This window comes from Arachis duranensis, chromosome 3 (genome assembly GCF_000817695.3).
Source record: "Arachis duranensis cultivar V14167 chromosome 3, aradu.V14167.gnm2.J7QH, whole genome shotgun sequence".
Classification (NCBI taxonomy): domain Eukaryota; kingdom Viridiplantae; phylum Streptophyta; class Magnoliopsida; order Fabales; family Fabaceae; genus Arachis; species Arachis duranensis.
This window is the reverse complement of record NC_029774.3, coordinates 1007613-1021955: the sequence shown is the minus strand read 5'-3', so window position 1 is coordinate 1021955 and position 14343 is coordinate 1007613. Positions and strand designations below refer to the sequence as shown.

At 32.0% G+C, this 14343-nt stretch overlaps 2 protein-coding genes across 2 annotated transcripts; both read right to left on the bottom strand.

Annotated features, from left to right (window-relative positions):
• Positions 1-5343: 5343 nt before the first annotated feature.
• Positions 5344-6783, bottom strand: LOC107476482 (heavy metal-associated isoprenylated plant protein 3). The gene is made up of 4 exons (XM_016096308.3): positions 6675-6783; positions 6274-6600; positions 6105-6195; positions 5344-6013 (listed from the first exon to the last, which is right to left on the bottom strand). Exons 1-4 carry the CDS (start codon positions 6684-6686, stop codon positions 5604-5606), a joined length of 840 nt encoding a protein of 279 aa, XP_015951794.1. The 5' UTR covers positions 6687-6783; the 3' UTR covers positions 5344-5603.
• A 4086-nt stretch (positions 6784-10869) lies between these two features.
• LOC107476481 (probable CoA ligase CCL7) lies at positions 10870-14014 on the bottom strand. Its single transcript, XM_021137218.2, has 6 exons — positions 12785-14014; positions 11925-12114; positions 11672-11817; positions 11499-11566; positions 11326-11428; positions 10870-11237 (listed from the first exon to the last, which is right to left on the bottom strand). Exons 1-6 carry the CDS (start codon positions 13796-13798, stop codon positions 11124-11126), a joined length of 1635 nt encoding a protein of 544 aa, XP_020992877.1. The 5' UTR covers positions 13799-14014; the 3' UTR covers positions 10870-11123.
• Positions 14015-14343: the final 329 nt, after the last annotated feature.

The window sequence follows — 14343 nt, the reverse complement described above, 5'->3', positions numbered from 1 at the left end:
GCGGCCGGTCATGCAATGCAAAAGCAGCTGCTGTTGTTGGGGAGGTATTGACCATGCGGCTCAAAGTTGAGAGAGTTAAGGATGGACAAGGAAGAGGAATTCATCTCAACGTAACCAAGGAAATAGAGAAGAAGGGATTTAAGAGCCAAATCAAGGTTTGGACTATTGTTAATGCCCTTAAAAACAATGGTGTTAAACTCATAGATGAAGATGATGGTAATTGGTAACGATTCTTCTCCTAGCCATTCATATGTCTTTTGCATATTTATAAATATATTAGAATGTATTTGTATGCCAATGATAATATAGGAATGCAGTGACTCAATACTAAGAACATCTTTGCAATATACAAATACACCTATCTTGACTATCTTCTGTTGTTTTTCATTGTTTTTGTTCAGGCCTATCTTCTGTTGTTATATTGATAGTAAATCAGAATAACGTGTACTAGATGCTGTCATTTTTGTCACTTAGTTTTGTATTTTGGGCTGCCACTCTCATTTGGCATGCATATACTTTAGTAGGTGCATCACTCACAGAAAGTTTATGTCCAAACAAAAATAGGTAATGATACCTACAAAGAAAAAATATATATATATCATAACAAGTCCAAGTCCATCATACAAAGTTTCAGTGTTTACAGTTTACATTTTATAGTGCTTACCCTGCACCACTCTATAGTTTTATTGAGTCTTTCATGAAAATATGTTATAGACAAAAATCATAGAGTTGACCAGACTTATTTGTAAGTTGTAAAGTTGCTAATTAATATAATATTCAAAGAGCCAGCCAAGACTGACCATGACCACTGTCTCTTGGACTTTTCTAAGGCAGCATGGAAATTTTTTAACTTCCAAATTAAAGGACCAGCATTGTATTTCATCCCTTCCTGCCTCTGAAATTACTTTAATTTTTTTCAAATGGCAATTTATATTGATTTTCTCTGAAATTTGGCAAAAATCATTAGCTCTTCTCTATTTATTTAAGTGACATTAACTTCGTTTTATGAAAGATAGTGGTATTTTAAAAGATTTTATTTTCTAATTTGTATAATTATTAAGAAAGTGTAAGTAAATACTTTTGGAATTGGGATTATCTTTATAATGTTTTTGTTTTCTATCTTCCAATTTGGTATAAAAAGTCAGTAGATTCCTCTCAAAGTGTTTTTGACTTAAAGTCAATGTATAACAGTAGACTCCAATGATATTATGGAAAAGAAGAGGGGACATTAAACTTTGGATGTTACACGGTTTCAACATAATATATTGGACAGGTATTTTTTTCCACACACTGATTGAATCCACAACCGGTACTGCAAGTTACTTAATTTCATAGTCATCTGAAGTTTCAATTATTTATGTTAATTGTAGCTATTTTTATCGACCATTGAGATTCTTTGGTTGTTAAAGAAGATAAGGAAAACTAGGCAATGATTCTGTTCGACAATTATCATATTCAGCCATCAATTTTGTTTCTTCATCAATCACTATTCACTATGAAAATTTGAATAAAATGAATATAAATAAGAACTTAGGGTACAGTAGATAAAAATGAAAAGGCTTCAACTTCAGTTAATATTGTCTATGATGAATTACTATTGTTACTGGGGAAGCAGTTAAAAGCAAAAGCAAAAAGGTTTCGGATTTTTGGCTTTCTTGCTTTCTGCACAAAAGAAAGGACAAGGAGGCAAAAGTTCACAAGCTCCTCTTAATAAGAAAAATTAACTTGGTCATATGTGTGTTAAGTGCAAAGAAATAAGGTTAAATAGATAAATTTTCTAATAATAATAATAATAATAATAATTAAAAAGGATCAATTTCTGTTTCATATGCTAACACAATGAACAACAAATCCTTGTAACCCCGCAACCATTTTTTTCTAAAATTTTATAAATTACATTTACACGTTTATAAGTGAAGAAGAATATTTTTAGTAGTTTCAGACCCTTTAAAGTGTGTGGCCCCAAGAGAGAAATTCAACTATGAATAAAGTTCACTTCATTGTCAATTTTTTTTTTTTTTTAAAAAGGTGCATTTAATTTATTTCCTTGATGTTAGTACTATTTAATGCTCCACCACCATGTTTTCTGTGTGAGTCTGTGACATTTCTTACCTTCAAGGTAGCCATCATTGTGATCAATGTCTAACATTATTTGTCCCGGTTATTAAGTAACCAAACTAATTATTTAATTTGTTGAATTAATTAATATTGTTTATGAATACATTGATAAAATGTGGTACTACTTCAACCAAACAAAACTCCCTAATAATTGCAAATAATTGTTTTGTTGACTTCTCATTTGCTTCTACCAAATAATTTCAACATATGATGATGGCTTAATTGCTCTCAAGTTTTATAAGATAATTAATTGACTTCATTGCTTCTAAATAATTTTGGTATCAGGGAAGTAGAGAAAGGACTGCCACAAAAGAAGAGAGACTGAAAGAAAACCTTTGGTATATTCTAAAACTTGTGATAAAAATATAATGAATTGTATCTTCAAGGAAAAAAAGGGGGTATCTCAATAATTCCTTTTGAAAAGTTTATGTGTTTACCCTTTTTCTTTTCATCACTTTTAACTTGATTATTGTGAACTTCTGAGATATATGTGATGGTTATTTATCCTCACATGGCTGCGTGCGTGCTCATCACGTCTTAGAGCTTACGGTTAAATAAAAGTCTGTAAATAATGCACTTTAATCACATGGACATGGCATGGAATCTCAAAGATAGGAGAAAGAAAAAATGAGCACGCCTTTTATTTTATTTTATTATATAATATACAAAGATAGCATATTTCATCATTTGATTTTGCGGTTAACTTGTCTCATGGAGTAGTTTGGTGAAAAGACAGAGAGAGAAAGATTAAGACTAAGAGATAGAGATTAAGAAACAGAAATTAAAATAAATTTTAGTATTTTATTTGGTGTAAAATGTAAGACAGAAATTGAAATAATAATGAAACTCTAATTTAATTTGCACAAAGGGTAAAATTAAAATTAATTAATTAAAATGAAAGTATTTTAGGTATAAAATATTATTAAAGTTTTAGTCTCCATCTCTAAAAATTTTAGTTTTTTGTGTCTCTATTTTTTGAAAATATTAAAATACTGAAATTTTAGACTCAAAACAAACGTTACCTCAAAATTCCATTTAGCAAGTAATATCAGAATATTCTAGTTTTGTTCAAAAGGGTTGTCTTTATTAATTCTCATTCACAAAGTTATAACTGCAATATTCATGATAAAATATTAAAGCGAAAGGTAGTCATTCTTCTTTTTCTTTTTCCCTTTTTTCTAATATAATGATTAACACATATAAGTATAGATAAATACTTTTTGAAATGAAGGTTCTTGTTTCTTTCCATACAAAGTTAGACAAAAATCAAAGAGAGGGGGATATGATGGTCAAGGTATCGTAAGCTTCTTAGCATCATCATATCATATATAGCACAAAGACATTCCATGCATAAAACCAATATGCACCATCATGATCCCTTATGAGTAGCACATACAAACCAAAATAATTTCTTGCGTAAAAATAATAGTTAAGAATCGTTAGATATATATTATTATGTTTAATTAAATTGTTTAATATAATATATTTTAAAATTTAGTTATCATGTTTGTATAAAAATATTTTGACGTAAATAGTCACTTTTAAAAAAATAATGTAACTCATCAACTTTCACTTGTTTCCAGATAATAAACGAACCCAGAGATCAATTCACGAGTCATTTCATAATCATTACACTAAATTACTTAATTATATACTTTTATTAGTGCTAATTATATATATGGGTCTGTTGAGGAAAATAAAATTATAATGTACTCCACATATTGAAGACATTCATAAATATGATTGATATTATATATATGGAGCGTGTTTGGCCATACTTAGAAGTTAGAAGTATGGTACATTTACATCTTGACTAAAATAATTCTGAAAAATGATACAACCACATTACAATAGTGGCTAAGAATAAAATATTCTCATTCATGTTAAAAGGAGAAAGGGAAAAAATTGTTCATCTCATTCATAAATCAATGAATCATAATCATCATCTATAAATTTGTGTCAATTTTTGAATGCCACCCGTGTCTTTCTTCTTGTCGATAAATTCATAAATATTTTACACACTGGAAATGTTACTTTGCTAGAGAATTTTATGGACAAACTTCACATGTCTTCAAATTCATTGCTTGAGTGATGGGGTAATGTATTATGAATATTGAAAATAAATATACAATATTGAAAATTAGCATAATTTTGGTTTTCTACATATTATTGAATCTTTCATTAAATGGTATTTTTTTACTTTTTAATTAAAGTATATGAGTCGCCAATGAATTATAACTCAAATGGCATAGTGATCTTTCCATACTCACCTAAAAGGTCGTGGGTTCGAGTTTACTTATCTTTAATTTGATTTAAAAAAATTAAAGCTAAATCATACGAGTCAATAATTTACCACATCTAGTATAGTAATTAAAAACTATAAAATTTTACTCCTTTAAAAGTGTTCATTTTTTAATTTTTAATTTGGATTAAGAAAATAATTAGAATGTGTTCGATTTACAATTAAAAATAAATTTACAAATGAAATTGCTCTTTAGACTAAAAAAAATCATAAGGTTAATTTACATGATAAAATGAGAATTTATGGCCCAAAGTTATTTTTGCTTGCATGAATTAAAATTGAAGTGGTGAGCAACGAGTCAAAATCTAAGCAAGTCATTTTATACTATGAAATATGGAATTGATTGAGTTAGCAGCATAGCCATAGCCCAAGGCACATGAATGAATGAAAATCAAAGTAGCGTGTTGGTGGGGGGCATTTAGAAATCAATAGGAAAAGATCCAAATTAAATTGGAAGAAAATATAGGAAGAAAAGCAGTGAAAAAAGAAAAGATAGAATAAGGACAACTATGAATGATATGTAAAAGAGAGAGAGGCGCACCGCGCAAGGGAATGGAGTAAAGGACAGTTTTAAAATCCACTAACGAACCTGGCTTCAGGGTAGTGGCCCCTGGCCCCAAAGGAATAGGACAAAATTGTGAAAGCAAAATAGCAAGGACAACCGTATTGCTCACCTAATAAGGACATGCACCATTGCCACATCCCATGCCCCTTCAATCTCCATTAACTTTGAACTCTATTTTACTCTCTACTTCTAATTCTCGTCCCTCTTCACAAACATAAAAGCTCACTACTAATAGTTTAATTTTTCTCTCTATTTCCATAACCTTTTTTGAATATTATTATTGTTTATCTTAATTTATCGGATGCGGAGCTTGATGAACATTGGTAGCACCTTCGTGTTGCAACTTGCAAGACATTGATTTGATTCCACATATAATATATATATTTTTAACCAATTTACATTCTCTTAGCAAATTAAACAGCTGTGGAAGTGGGGGAGAGAGGAAGAGTATAGACTATAGAGATTCTCCTTTTTTTTGTCATTTACAATGGCATTATAGGTAATAACAAATCCTATTGGTTACTCTTAATCACAACTCACAAGCATTGAAAAGGAAAACAGAGTCCCTATTGGGTATCCCTAAAGAGCATAATAAGCATGGTGACGATGATGATGACATCACATGAGAGAACAAGCATGTGGGTTCTCATCACTGAAGATATGAGGAGGTGGTGGCGGTGCATGCAAGTGAAACTGCTCCGGGTACGTATACACAGGCATATAGCTGTAACCGCCATGATGATGTGGATGCACAACAGGAGCATATCCATATCCATATGCAGATGGTATATACTCCATTCTATTCACCTCCATCATCACCATTTCTTCATTATTATTATTATTACCACCCTTGTTCTTCTTGCCTTCACCACCGCCATTGTTCTCCTTGTTCTCTGGTTTCTTGGGTGGGACCACCTCCACCTTCCTCTTGAGCTTCTCCGTTAGATTCGCAGCCAGAGCCTTGACGTCCATGGTCCCCTTCACTGTCACCGTCTCTTTCTCTTTGTTTATCTCCATTTCATTCACCCCTGCAAATTCAAATTCAAATTACATCAACACTAATTACTCCATTAATTAATCAATTCATTAATAATAGTGTGTGTATAGATATATAAATACCTTTGGTTTTGGAGACAGTTTTGCGGATTTTGTCGACGCATCCCTGGCAGTGGAGCGCCACCTTCAGAACCGCCGTCGTCATTACCGGAGTCTGTTACAACATAATAATCAAATTGAATTGAAAGTAGAAAATGAAAAAGAAAAATGACGGGCTGGCACTGTTATTGACCTCTTTCTCTTTGGATTTCTTCTCCTTGTTATCGCCGTCGGTTTTGTTCTCTTTATTCTGGTCGCCATTTTTGTTGTTTTTGTCCTTCTTGATCTGAGGTGAGATAAGAATCACCTTCTTGTTGAGCTTCTTCTCAAGCCTCTCCTTCATTTTGGCGGGATCTGAAACATTTCCGGTGACGGTTATCTTTCCGGTGTCGGTCTCCGCCTTGACATTGTCGACGCCGGGGTAAGAGCGGAGGCAGCGTCTGATCTTGGAAAAGCAGCCATCGCAGCTGCAATCCACCTTCAACACGACATTGTTTTCTCCACCCTCGCTCTTCTTCTTCTGCAACATCAAATTCAAATTACAGCACAATAAAATAAATTATTCATTATTTTACAGAATTTAAAAATGTGTACCTCCTCGCCCATTCTGGTGGTTACTCTGAGTTGAGTGAGTGTAAGAGTGTTGTGGTAGCTATAACGCTATATATAGGGGTGTAGTGTGTAGTACAGTGCTGGCGCGTGTAAGATACTACCCACGGGGCCACGCTGGACTCTTGGCGTAACATTCTTCCCATCTCTTTCAACTTTCCTTCCTTATTTCGTTATTTATCATTGACTTGACGCCCAAGTACCCAACGCCAGTCGCCATAGTAGAAACTTCTTTGCTCTTGCGCTTCCACGCCCACCGCTTCCTTTAATTTGGGCCCATCATTATAGGCCCAATATGTAAAGCAGTTCTCTCACCCAAAAACATATTAAAGAGGGCTCTCCTTAATCCAACAAAAACTCTTTCTTTTTAGGGCCGGTAAGGTGTCCTTGGAGCAATTTATTCTCATCCCAAAAGAATAGTTACTTCACCAAAAATTTGTATCCTTGCAAGGGCCCTTCTCTTCTCTTTTTCTCAACAGTGATATATGTGATCTAAAAGTCTCATAATAGTTAAGTACTTCAAATATCTTGCACTAGTTCAAAAAATATATATATATTACAAGTTTCAAATTATTTATAAATACAAAATCTTTCTCTTTATAAGTTCATTTTTAGAGTTAAATTAGACACACTGAATTTCAACTTAAATATAATATCAGAGATTATCTGACCTAATTTTATTAGACCACCCATTCACTTGCAAATATATGTTCATATATATTTCGAACACTAATTTTTAGAGTTGAATTATATCCATTCAATCAGAATTCTCTCTGTATTTATATTGGATATGGGAGTTTTACACTTGTGGTACATCACATCCAAAAGATAAAAAGGATAGTAGTGGTTGTTAACACATTTTAAAGACATTAGGCTAATTAATTAAGCAGTTCAGTCATGTTTAATGGTTATTGGTGGATATGCACTGTTAAGTCACATTCTTATTGAAAGATGAAAGTTGGTTGGATGTTTGACAAATTCCAATTCTAGCAATGAAAAATAAAAAAGTTTATATAAGGAATTAGATATTTTAGAGGAAGCAGGGGCAACTCCCAAGAAAGTATGAACCATACACGTTTTTGAGAAAAGCTTGATTCACGTGGAAGTAGACCAGGCTGTGTGTGGCGGACATGCGGGTGCACAGCTAGTTTCTTTCCTTTGACAGGTAGCTCTTTCTTACTTTAGTTTGAAGATATATATCACATCACCGGAAATAATAGAAAACCATCACAATTTATTTATTATTTTTTTGTCATTAATTATTTATTAATATTTAAAAATAAAAAGTAAAATATATTATTAAATTAAAAAATTATACTAAAAACATTAAATTAATAACTAAATAATAATTAAAAATAATAAATTATGATATTTTTAACCTTTCTCGTCATAACACTAACAAATAGTAATACAGATCTTCTCAGATCCTTATCTAATCTAAATCTAAATCATAATCAAATCAACTTCTAATGACCATTTTTATCTGCTCTCTTTTTTGCTTTATTAGCACAAAAGATTTGCCTTTGAGGCTTATAGCTAGCCACCACTCATCCAGAAACTCAGGGACGGAATTAGATAAAAAATTAGAAGAGGGTTAAAAATATTTATATAATAAAATAAAATTAAATTCTGCCCCTGCAGAAACTAATATAAAGGGGGGATTTTAATAACTAACTAGTATATTAATAATTAGATGAAAACTAACGTACGGTTATTTACTTATTTTTATATAAAATTAATAAATAAATATTATATAATTTAATATATTTAACTAAATTTTATTTAATAAATTTTAATTAACAAATTTTTAAATTATATATTAATCAAATCATATCTTAATATTTTTTAGATACGACAAAATATTAAACAAAGAAACTAAAGTCCAGAAGTAAAGGGCAAAATAAAAGTTAAACTACTCCCACTAAAAAATCCTAATTTTAAAATTTAACAATATCTTGACAAAATTAAAAAAGAATAAAATTTGAAATCTTCCTTTCCATTCGCATACTACTATAATTATTATAAAATTACATTAAAGGAGTTGGCGAAAATTCTATGGAGAAGGGTACCTACTAAATCTGTCCATCCTTTTTAGATAGATGGATAGTGTCTCCTCGAATTGGTTAAAAATATTCTTTAATTCATCCCATATGTTTTAGAAATTATTTTAGATATTGATATATAGTAAAACAAGGAAATAATGAATACGAGTAACATTGGATTTATTCAACTTTTCTAAATTTAATTCTGTCTAGCAAAATACCAATAATTTTAAATATATTTAAATTAGATTCATATTTAATTAAACTCAAATTCATAGAAATATAGTTAAACTTTATAAATAATATAACCAAATTAAATTTATATTTACAATTAAAATACAGATAAAAATACAAAATATATTGGTCGTGAATAATTTTTTTATTCATTAAAAGTTTAATTATTTAATTATAAGAATTTTAGCTATTTTAGTAATTGATTACTTTAAAAATAATATATATAAAAGTATATAAATAAATACAAATATGTAATTAGCATATCGTATAAAATATTTTTTTTATAATAAATACCGAATACATTTAATTTGCCACCCTAAAAAATCATAATAATATCATAAATGACTATTAGGGTCACATGATGAAAAAATCACGTGTGGTAACCAATTATTCTGATCACGAGTTTATATATTTAAGTAGCAATTCTTTCTTACCAATGGAATCACATATTCACATGATCACATATCTCAGCTTTCTTTCTCTCTTTCACTCCTTCACTTAGCCGCCATATACAATTGCGTGCACCAATATGTGGCCTTTATCTGCATTTGCACCTGCACTTTACTTGGGTTTTCCCATAGGCCTTTCTTTACTCAACAACATTTAATTTAGAAAAAGAAAAAAGAAGAAGTAATAATAAAGTATATGTGGAAATGGCTAAGGTGCGGGTGCATTTGCAGGTAAATGCCATGGATTGTTGGCTATGATCATCAATTTTCACTTCGGATACAAAGGTCTTAAAAGGTAATCTTTATCTTCAGTTTCTTTAATTTATATTTTATAATATCTACTAATATTATTTGTATCATTTGTGTATTATGTTAAAAACAAGTTATGTATTTATTTGTTTAGTTGGTTACTTTCGAATATTTTCATGAGAATATATATGATATTATGAATTATTATCTTATGTTTGACTAAATATATAAATAAGTCATTTAATAATTTACAATATTATTTTCCCGTCTTTATGAAAATAGCCGCTGTTTATTTATTGTCCCAAGACTAGCTTAATTTATATTAAATCTAGTTTAACTCATGAGTTCATGTCAATTCAAAGAGTATTTTCTTTTCTTTTTTTTTGTAATTGAACTTTTTGTTTTCGACTAAATATGGTCATATTAGTTATTCAACTAATAACAAATTTATTGATAAGTGTAGCTTGTTTAATTAGTTAATTACTAACAGTTTATGTTTTCTTGTATTAACTAATTAGCATTTCTCATGAGAAAGATTGATCGATCATCAAAACTGCAAAAAGATTGATCTCTAAGCTTTAATTTCTGGCCTGGTGTCATTATCTATGAATTAATATTATTAATTAATAATGATTATATTTGAACAATCATTAACTTATGTATCATAGTATCTTTACTAGCTTCTCTCTTGATGTGGTGGTACCCGACAAAGAGAACCATATGAGTATACTCTCCGTACATATTGACACAGGTTGGAACAAGGCTGAGTCTTTAGATACAACTTGTATATATAGATTTCATTCTTAGATTCTTTATTCGTGTATGACTTGTAACTTCTTTTGATTTTTCTAACAACTTTTTTTAAGAAATTTTTGGGCCGGTAGCTACTTTTTACTGTAATATCTGATCACACCAATTTTTATACAATTGTGTACTTATGCTTATCAAATTTTTACACACATAAACATATGAAATTAATATATATTGCATCTTGATATTATAGTTTTCAATATATATTGTTTCCACAAAAGTTCAGGCAATGCAATTGGAGGAGAAATTGGAATGTGATTTGATGATCATCCAAGTTACCCGATGATGACTTCGTCAATTCATAGAATCAACAATTCCATATTAACAATATTTTAAACAAAACAAATTATATCCAGAAGAATGCCAATTATTATGTAATTACCAAAACACAAAAGAAGAAAACAAGCTTTATTTTGGTATTGAAAGAATTAATTAATTTATTAAACCATACAAGAACGTTGGGGACCTTAAAAACAAAATTAATTGAAGTATTGAAACTCCTTATTGGAAGTCCCTATCAAAGTAAATTGAAATTTTGTTTATCTTATTTCTACTAGTACAGAGTGCTTATAATGTTATAAATCAACACTTAATCTGTGTAAATCAATATATGCTTGTGCAATGAAAATTTAATGGTTTAGAATATCTTTCTATATTTTGGATCGTACTTTTGCTATGAGGTCTCTTCTGAGTATTTTTCCTGAAGCTGTCTTAGGAACACCGTTGATGAATGTCACCCTTCGCAATCTTTTGAATGGTGCAACCTGCAATGCACACATTCCAACCATTCAGATAGGATCAATTATGTTTATCAAAAACTGATTAGCAATAACAATGTTTATGTTAATTAACCTGATTAGCAATAAACTTCTGAACATCTTGTTCAGTGAGTGAAGTGTTGGGTGAACGAACAACAAAGGCAATTGGAACCTCACCAGCTTCATCATCCGGATATCTAAACACAAATTAAACTAATTAATTAACCCAATTATCAGCATAATAATGAAATATTAATTGTTACTTACGGGATGACAACAGCATCTAATATTTGAGGGTGAGAAACGAGAAGTCCTTCAAGTTCTGCTGGTGCAACCTATATTAATATTAACAAAGTTAATTACCACAATAATGAATAGCAAACACCTATTTAATATCACTAATAATTTCATTATCTATAGTTAATGTGATGGTTATGTACCTGAAGACCTTTATACTTGATGAGTTCTTTGAGACGGTCAACAACATAAAGTTGACCCTCCTCATCAAAATATCCAAGATCTCCGGTATGTACCCACCCTTTGCTATCTATAGTTGATCTTGTAGCCTCTGGATTCTTAAAATAACCTGAAATTTGTTTTACCAAGTAATCGTATACATAAAATTAAAAATTAACGAGTCTGACTCTGACTCTGACATAATATATAATAATTAATAAAGAAATTAATGTGTACCTTTCATCATATTTGGACCCCGTACCCAAATCTCACCCAATTGTTTAGGGGGAAGGGGCTTGTTCGTATCAACACTCATGATTTGAGCTTCCACTCCAGACACTAGCATTCCAGTTGAACCACTATGACGAACCCCTGCTCTTGGATTCTCCACAGAAATAATGCCACAAGTTTCTGTCATTCCATACCCCTGAAATTACGATACAAATACTAAATCAGAGCATTAATAACTCAATATTAAACTAATTCAATATCAAAGAATTAGCATAAATTTATTTTTATACCAAAATCAGCCACGTGTTATATTTTGTATTTTAATATATATATTTAATATTAATAATTAATTTTATTGTATACGTAACATAATTAAAGAAGTATTCAACCATATAACAAGTGACCAGAAAAATCTAATATAGTAATTAAATGATCAATTCACACGTATACTTAAACTAATGTTAAATCTAATTTTATATATAGAAGACCATTAACGAACCACAAATTCTTAAATAAAATTTAGATTAGTAACAAATTAACCATTAACTCTGTCAAGACTATTGGGCTTCAAAAATACCATAAGAAAAAAAAGAAAAACTTTAAGCAACAAAATTCTTGCCTCAAGATGGTCCACACAACCAACCAAAGTTGCATTGCGTAAATGACTTGTACAGTTGTAATACGGAATTAGTTTAGTCCACACAAATTGTTCAGTCTTCACCCTAAACTACTCGTTCTTTCTCTTTGACCTAAATGAACTTGTTATTGTTGGTAAAAACACCTTAGCAGCTTAGACAATCTATGGTAACTTGGATTATGAGTATATTAAAATTTAAATATGAGTTTAATAGTAATATTATGATGACCTGAATGAGAGCAGCATGAGGAAAACGGTTGGAACAATCTCGCATCAATTCCTTGCCAAGAGGAGCCGCACCGGAACCAATCCTTCTCAACGATGACACGTCATACTTATCCACAACGCTGTGCTTGACCATTGCAAGCAGGATCGGAGGCACAACCCAAAGGTTCGTCACCTTGTGCTTCTCAATGCCTTCTAGAAACTTCTCCAACTCGAATCTCCTCATGGACACCACCGTGCTCCCTCTTCTAAGCTGCGCGTACAGGATAACTGCCAACCCGAATACGTGGAACATCGGTAAAACGCAGAGGTACACGCTGTCGTTTACTCCCTCAAGTTCGTCCACGTAATCGTCGTCCATTCCAATCATCAACGCAGCCGCTATGAAATTCCCGTGCGTCAGAATCACGCCCTTGCTCACTCCCATCGTTCCCGAAGAATACAAAAGCGCTGCCGTATCGTCTTCATTCACGTCGTTTACTGGTAACTCATTCTCCCCTGCCACTTCTTCCATTAAACGACTATAATTGATTGTTTCTGGTGTCGTTTCGGAACCGATTAACACTGCGGGCAATTCGAACTTGAAGGATCTGACTTTCTCGTATAATTCTGCAACTGTGACCACGAGCTTCGGGTTGGAGTTGTTGATTTGTTTGGAGAGCTCCGTCACGGTGTAAAGAGGGTTCGCGGTGGTCACGACGGCGCCGATGGCGGTGGCGGCGAGGAACAAGATAGGGAAGTGGATGGAGTTTGGGGCGAGGATGAGGAGGACGTCGTGTTTTTTGAGGCCGAGGCGGAGGAGGGCGTGGGAGAGCTTGGCGACGGTGGTTTTGAGTTGGCGGAAGGTGAGTGTTTCGGAGGTGTCGGCGTCGATGAGGGCGGTTTTGGAAGCGGAGGAAGAGGTGGCGGTGGTGTTTTGGAAGAGGAAGGAGGTGAGGGAGGTGGTGGTTTTGGGAAGGGAAAAGGAAGGTCTCAAGGACCTATATATTCCGTCGGCGCCGTAACCGGATCGCTGCATGGTGGTGGTGGTGGTGTGTGTGTGAGAGAGAGAGTGAGTAGTTGAATGTGCGCAAATAGCATTTATCTTTGTTAGTTAGGTCGCAAAGTATTCATTCGCCTTCAATCGTTGTCATTCATTCATTGATGAGTTATGGATTGTGGCTTTTTGTGTTATGGAGTTCATGATAAATTAATCAACCATTAGTGAAGAAATTACGACATCTAATACCAAAAAATTGGATAAACACCAAGGTCAAAGATTTAATATGGTGATGTGTATTTAGAAAGAAAATGAATACTAGCCATTTGTGACATGCTAAGAAATAAGTTATTATTTAAGACGACCAAAGAAAAAGTCCAATAAAATTGGATGATTATTTGGCAAGAGATTAGAGATGATGATAAGGAACATTGACGTTGAGAACGAGAACTAATGGCTTAGTGCATTGGATTTATGTGGAAAGGTTGCTTTCTAGTGTTTATATGGCATCATCAAAATACAAATCACAATACATTTTTTTGCGGCTATTTTTTTTTTTCTGTAATGAATTAGAAGAGTGTGTT

What these genes read in the sequence shown, in the direction of transcription:
- LOC107476482 (XM_016096308.3), bottom strand. An exon ending in AGAAATCCAAAGAGAAAGAG is followed by an intron (nt 6,196 to 6,273) that starts GTCAATAACAGT and finishes ATGTTGTAACAG; the next exon opens with ACTCCGGTAATGACGACGGC. An exon ending in AACTGTCTCCAAAACCAAAG is followed by an intron (nt 6,014 to 6,104) that starts GTATTTATATAT and finishes TTGAATTTGCAG; the next exon opens with GGGTGAATGAAATGGAGATA.
- LOC107476481 (XM_021137218.2), bottom strand. Translation starts at nt 13,798, where the DNA reads ATGCAGCGATCCGGTTACGGCGCCGACGGAATATATAGGTCCTTGAGA. An exon ending in TTAGATGCTGTTGTCATCCC is followed by an intron (nt 11,429 to 11,498) that starts GTAAGTAACAAT and finishes ATTTGTGTTTAG; the next exon opens with ATATCCGGATGATGAAGCTG. An exon ending in AGAAGTTTATTGCTAATCAG is followed by an intron (nt 11,238 to 11,325) that starts GTTAATTAACAT and finishes TGTGCATTGCAG; the next exon opens with GTTGCACCATTCAAAAGATT.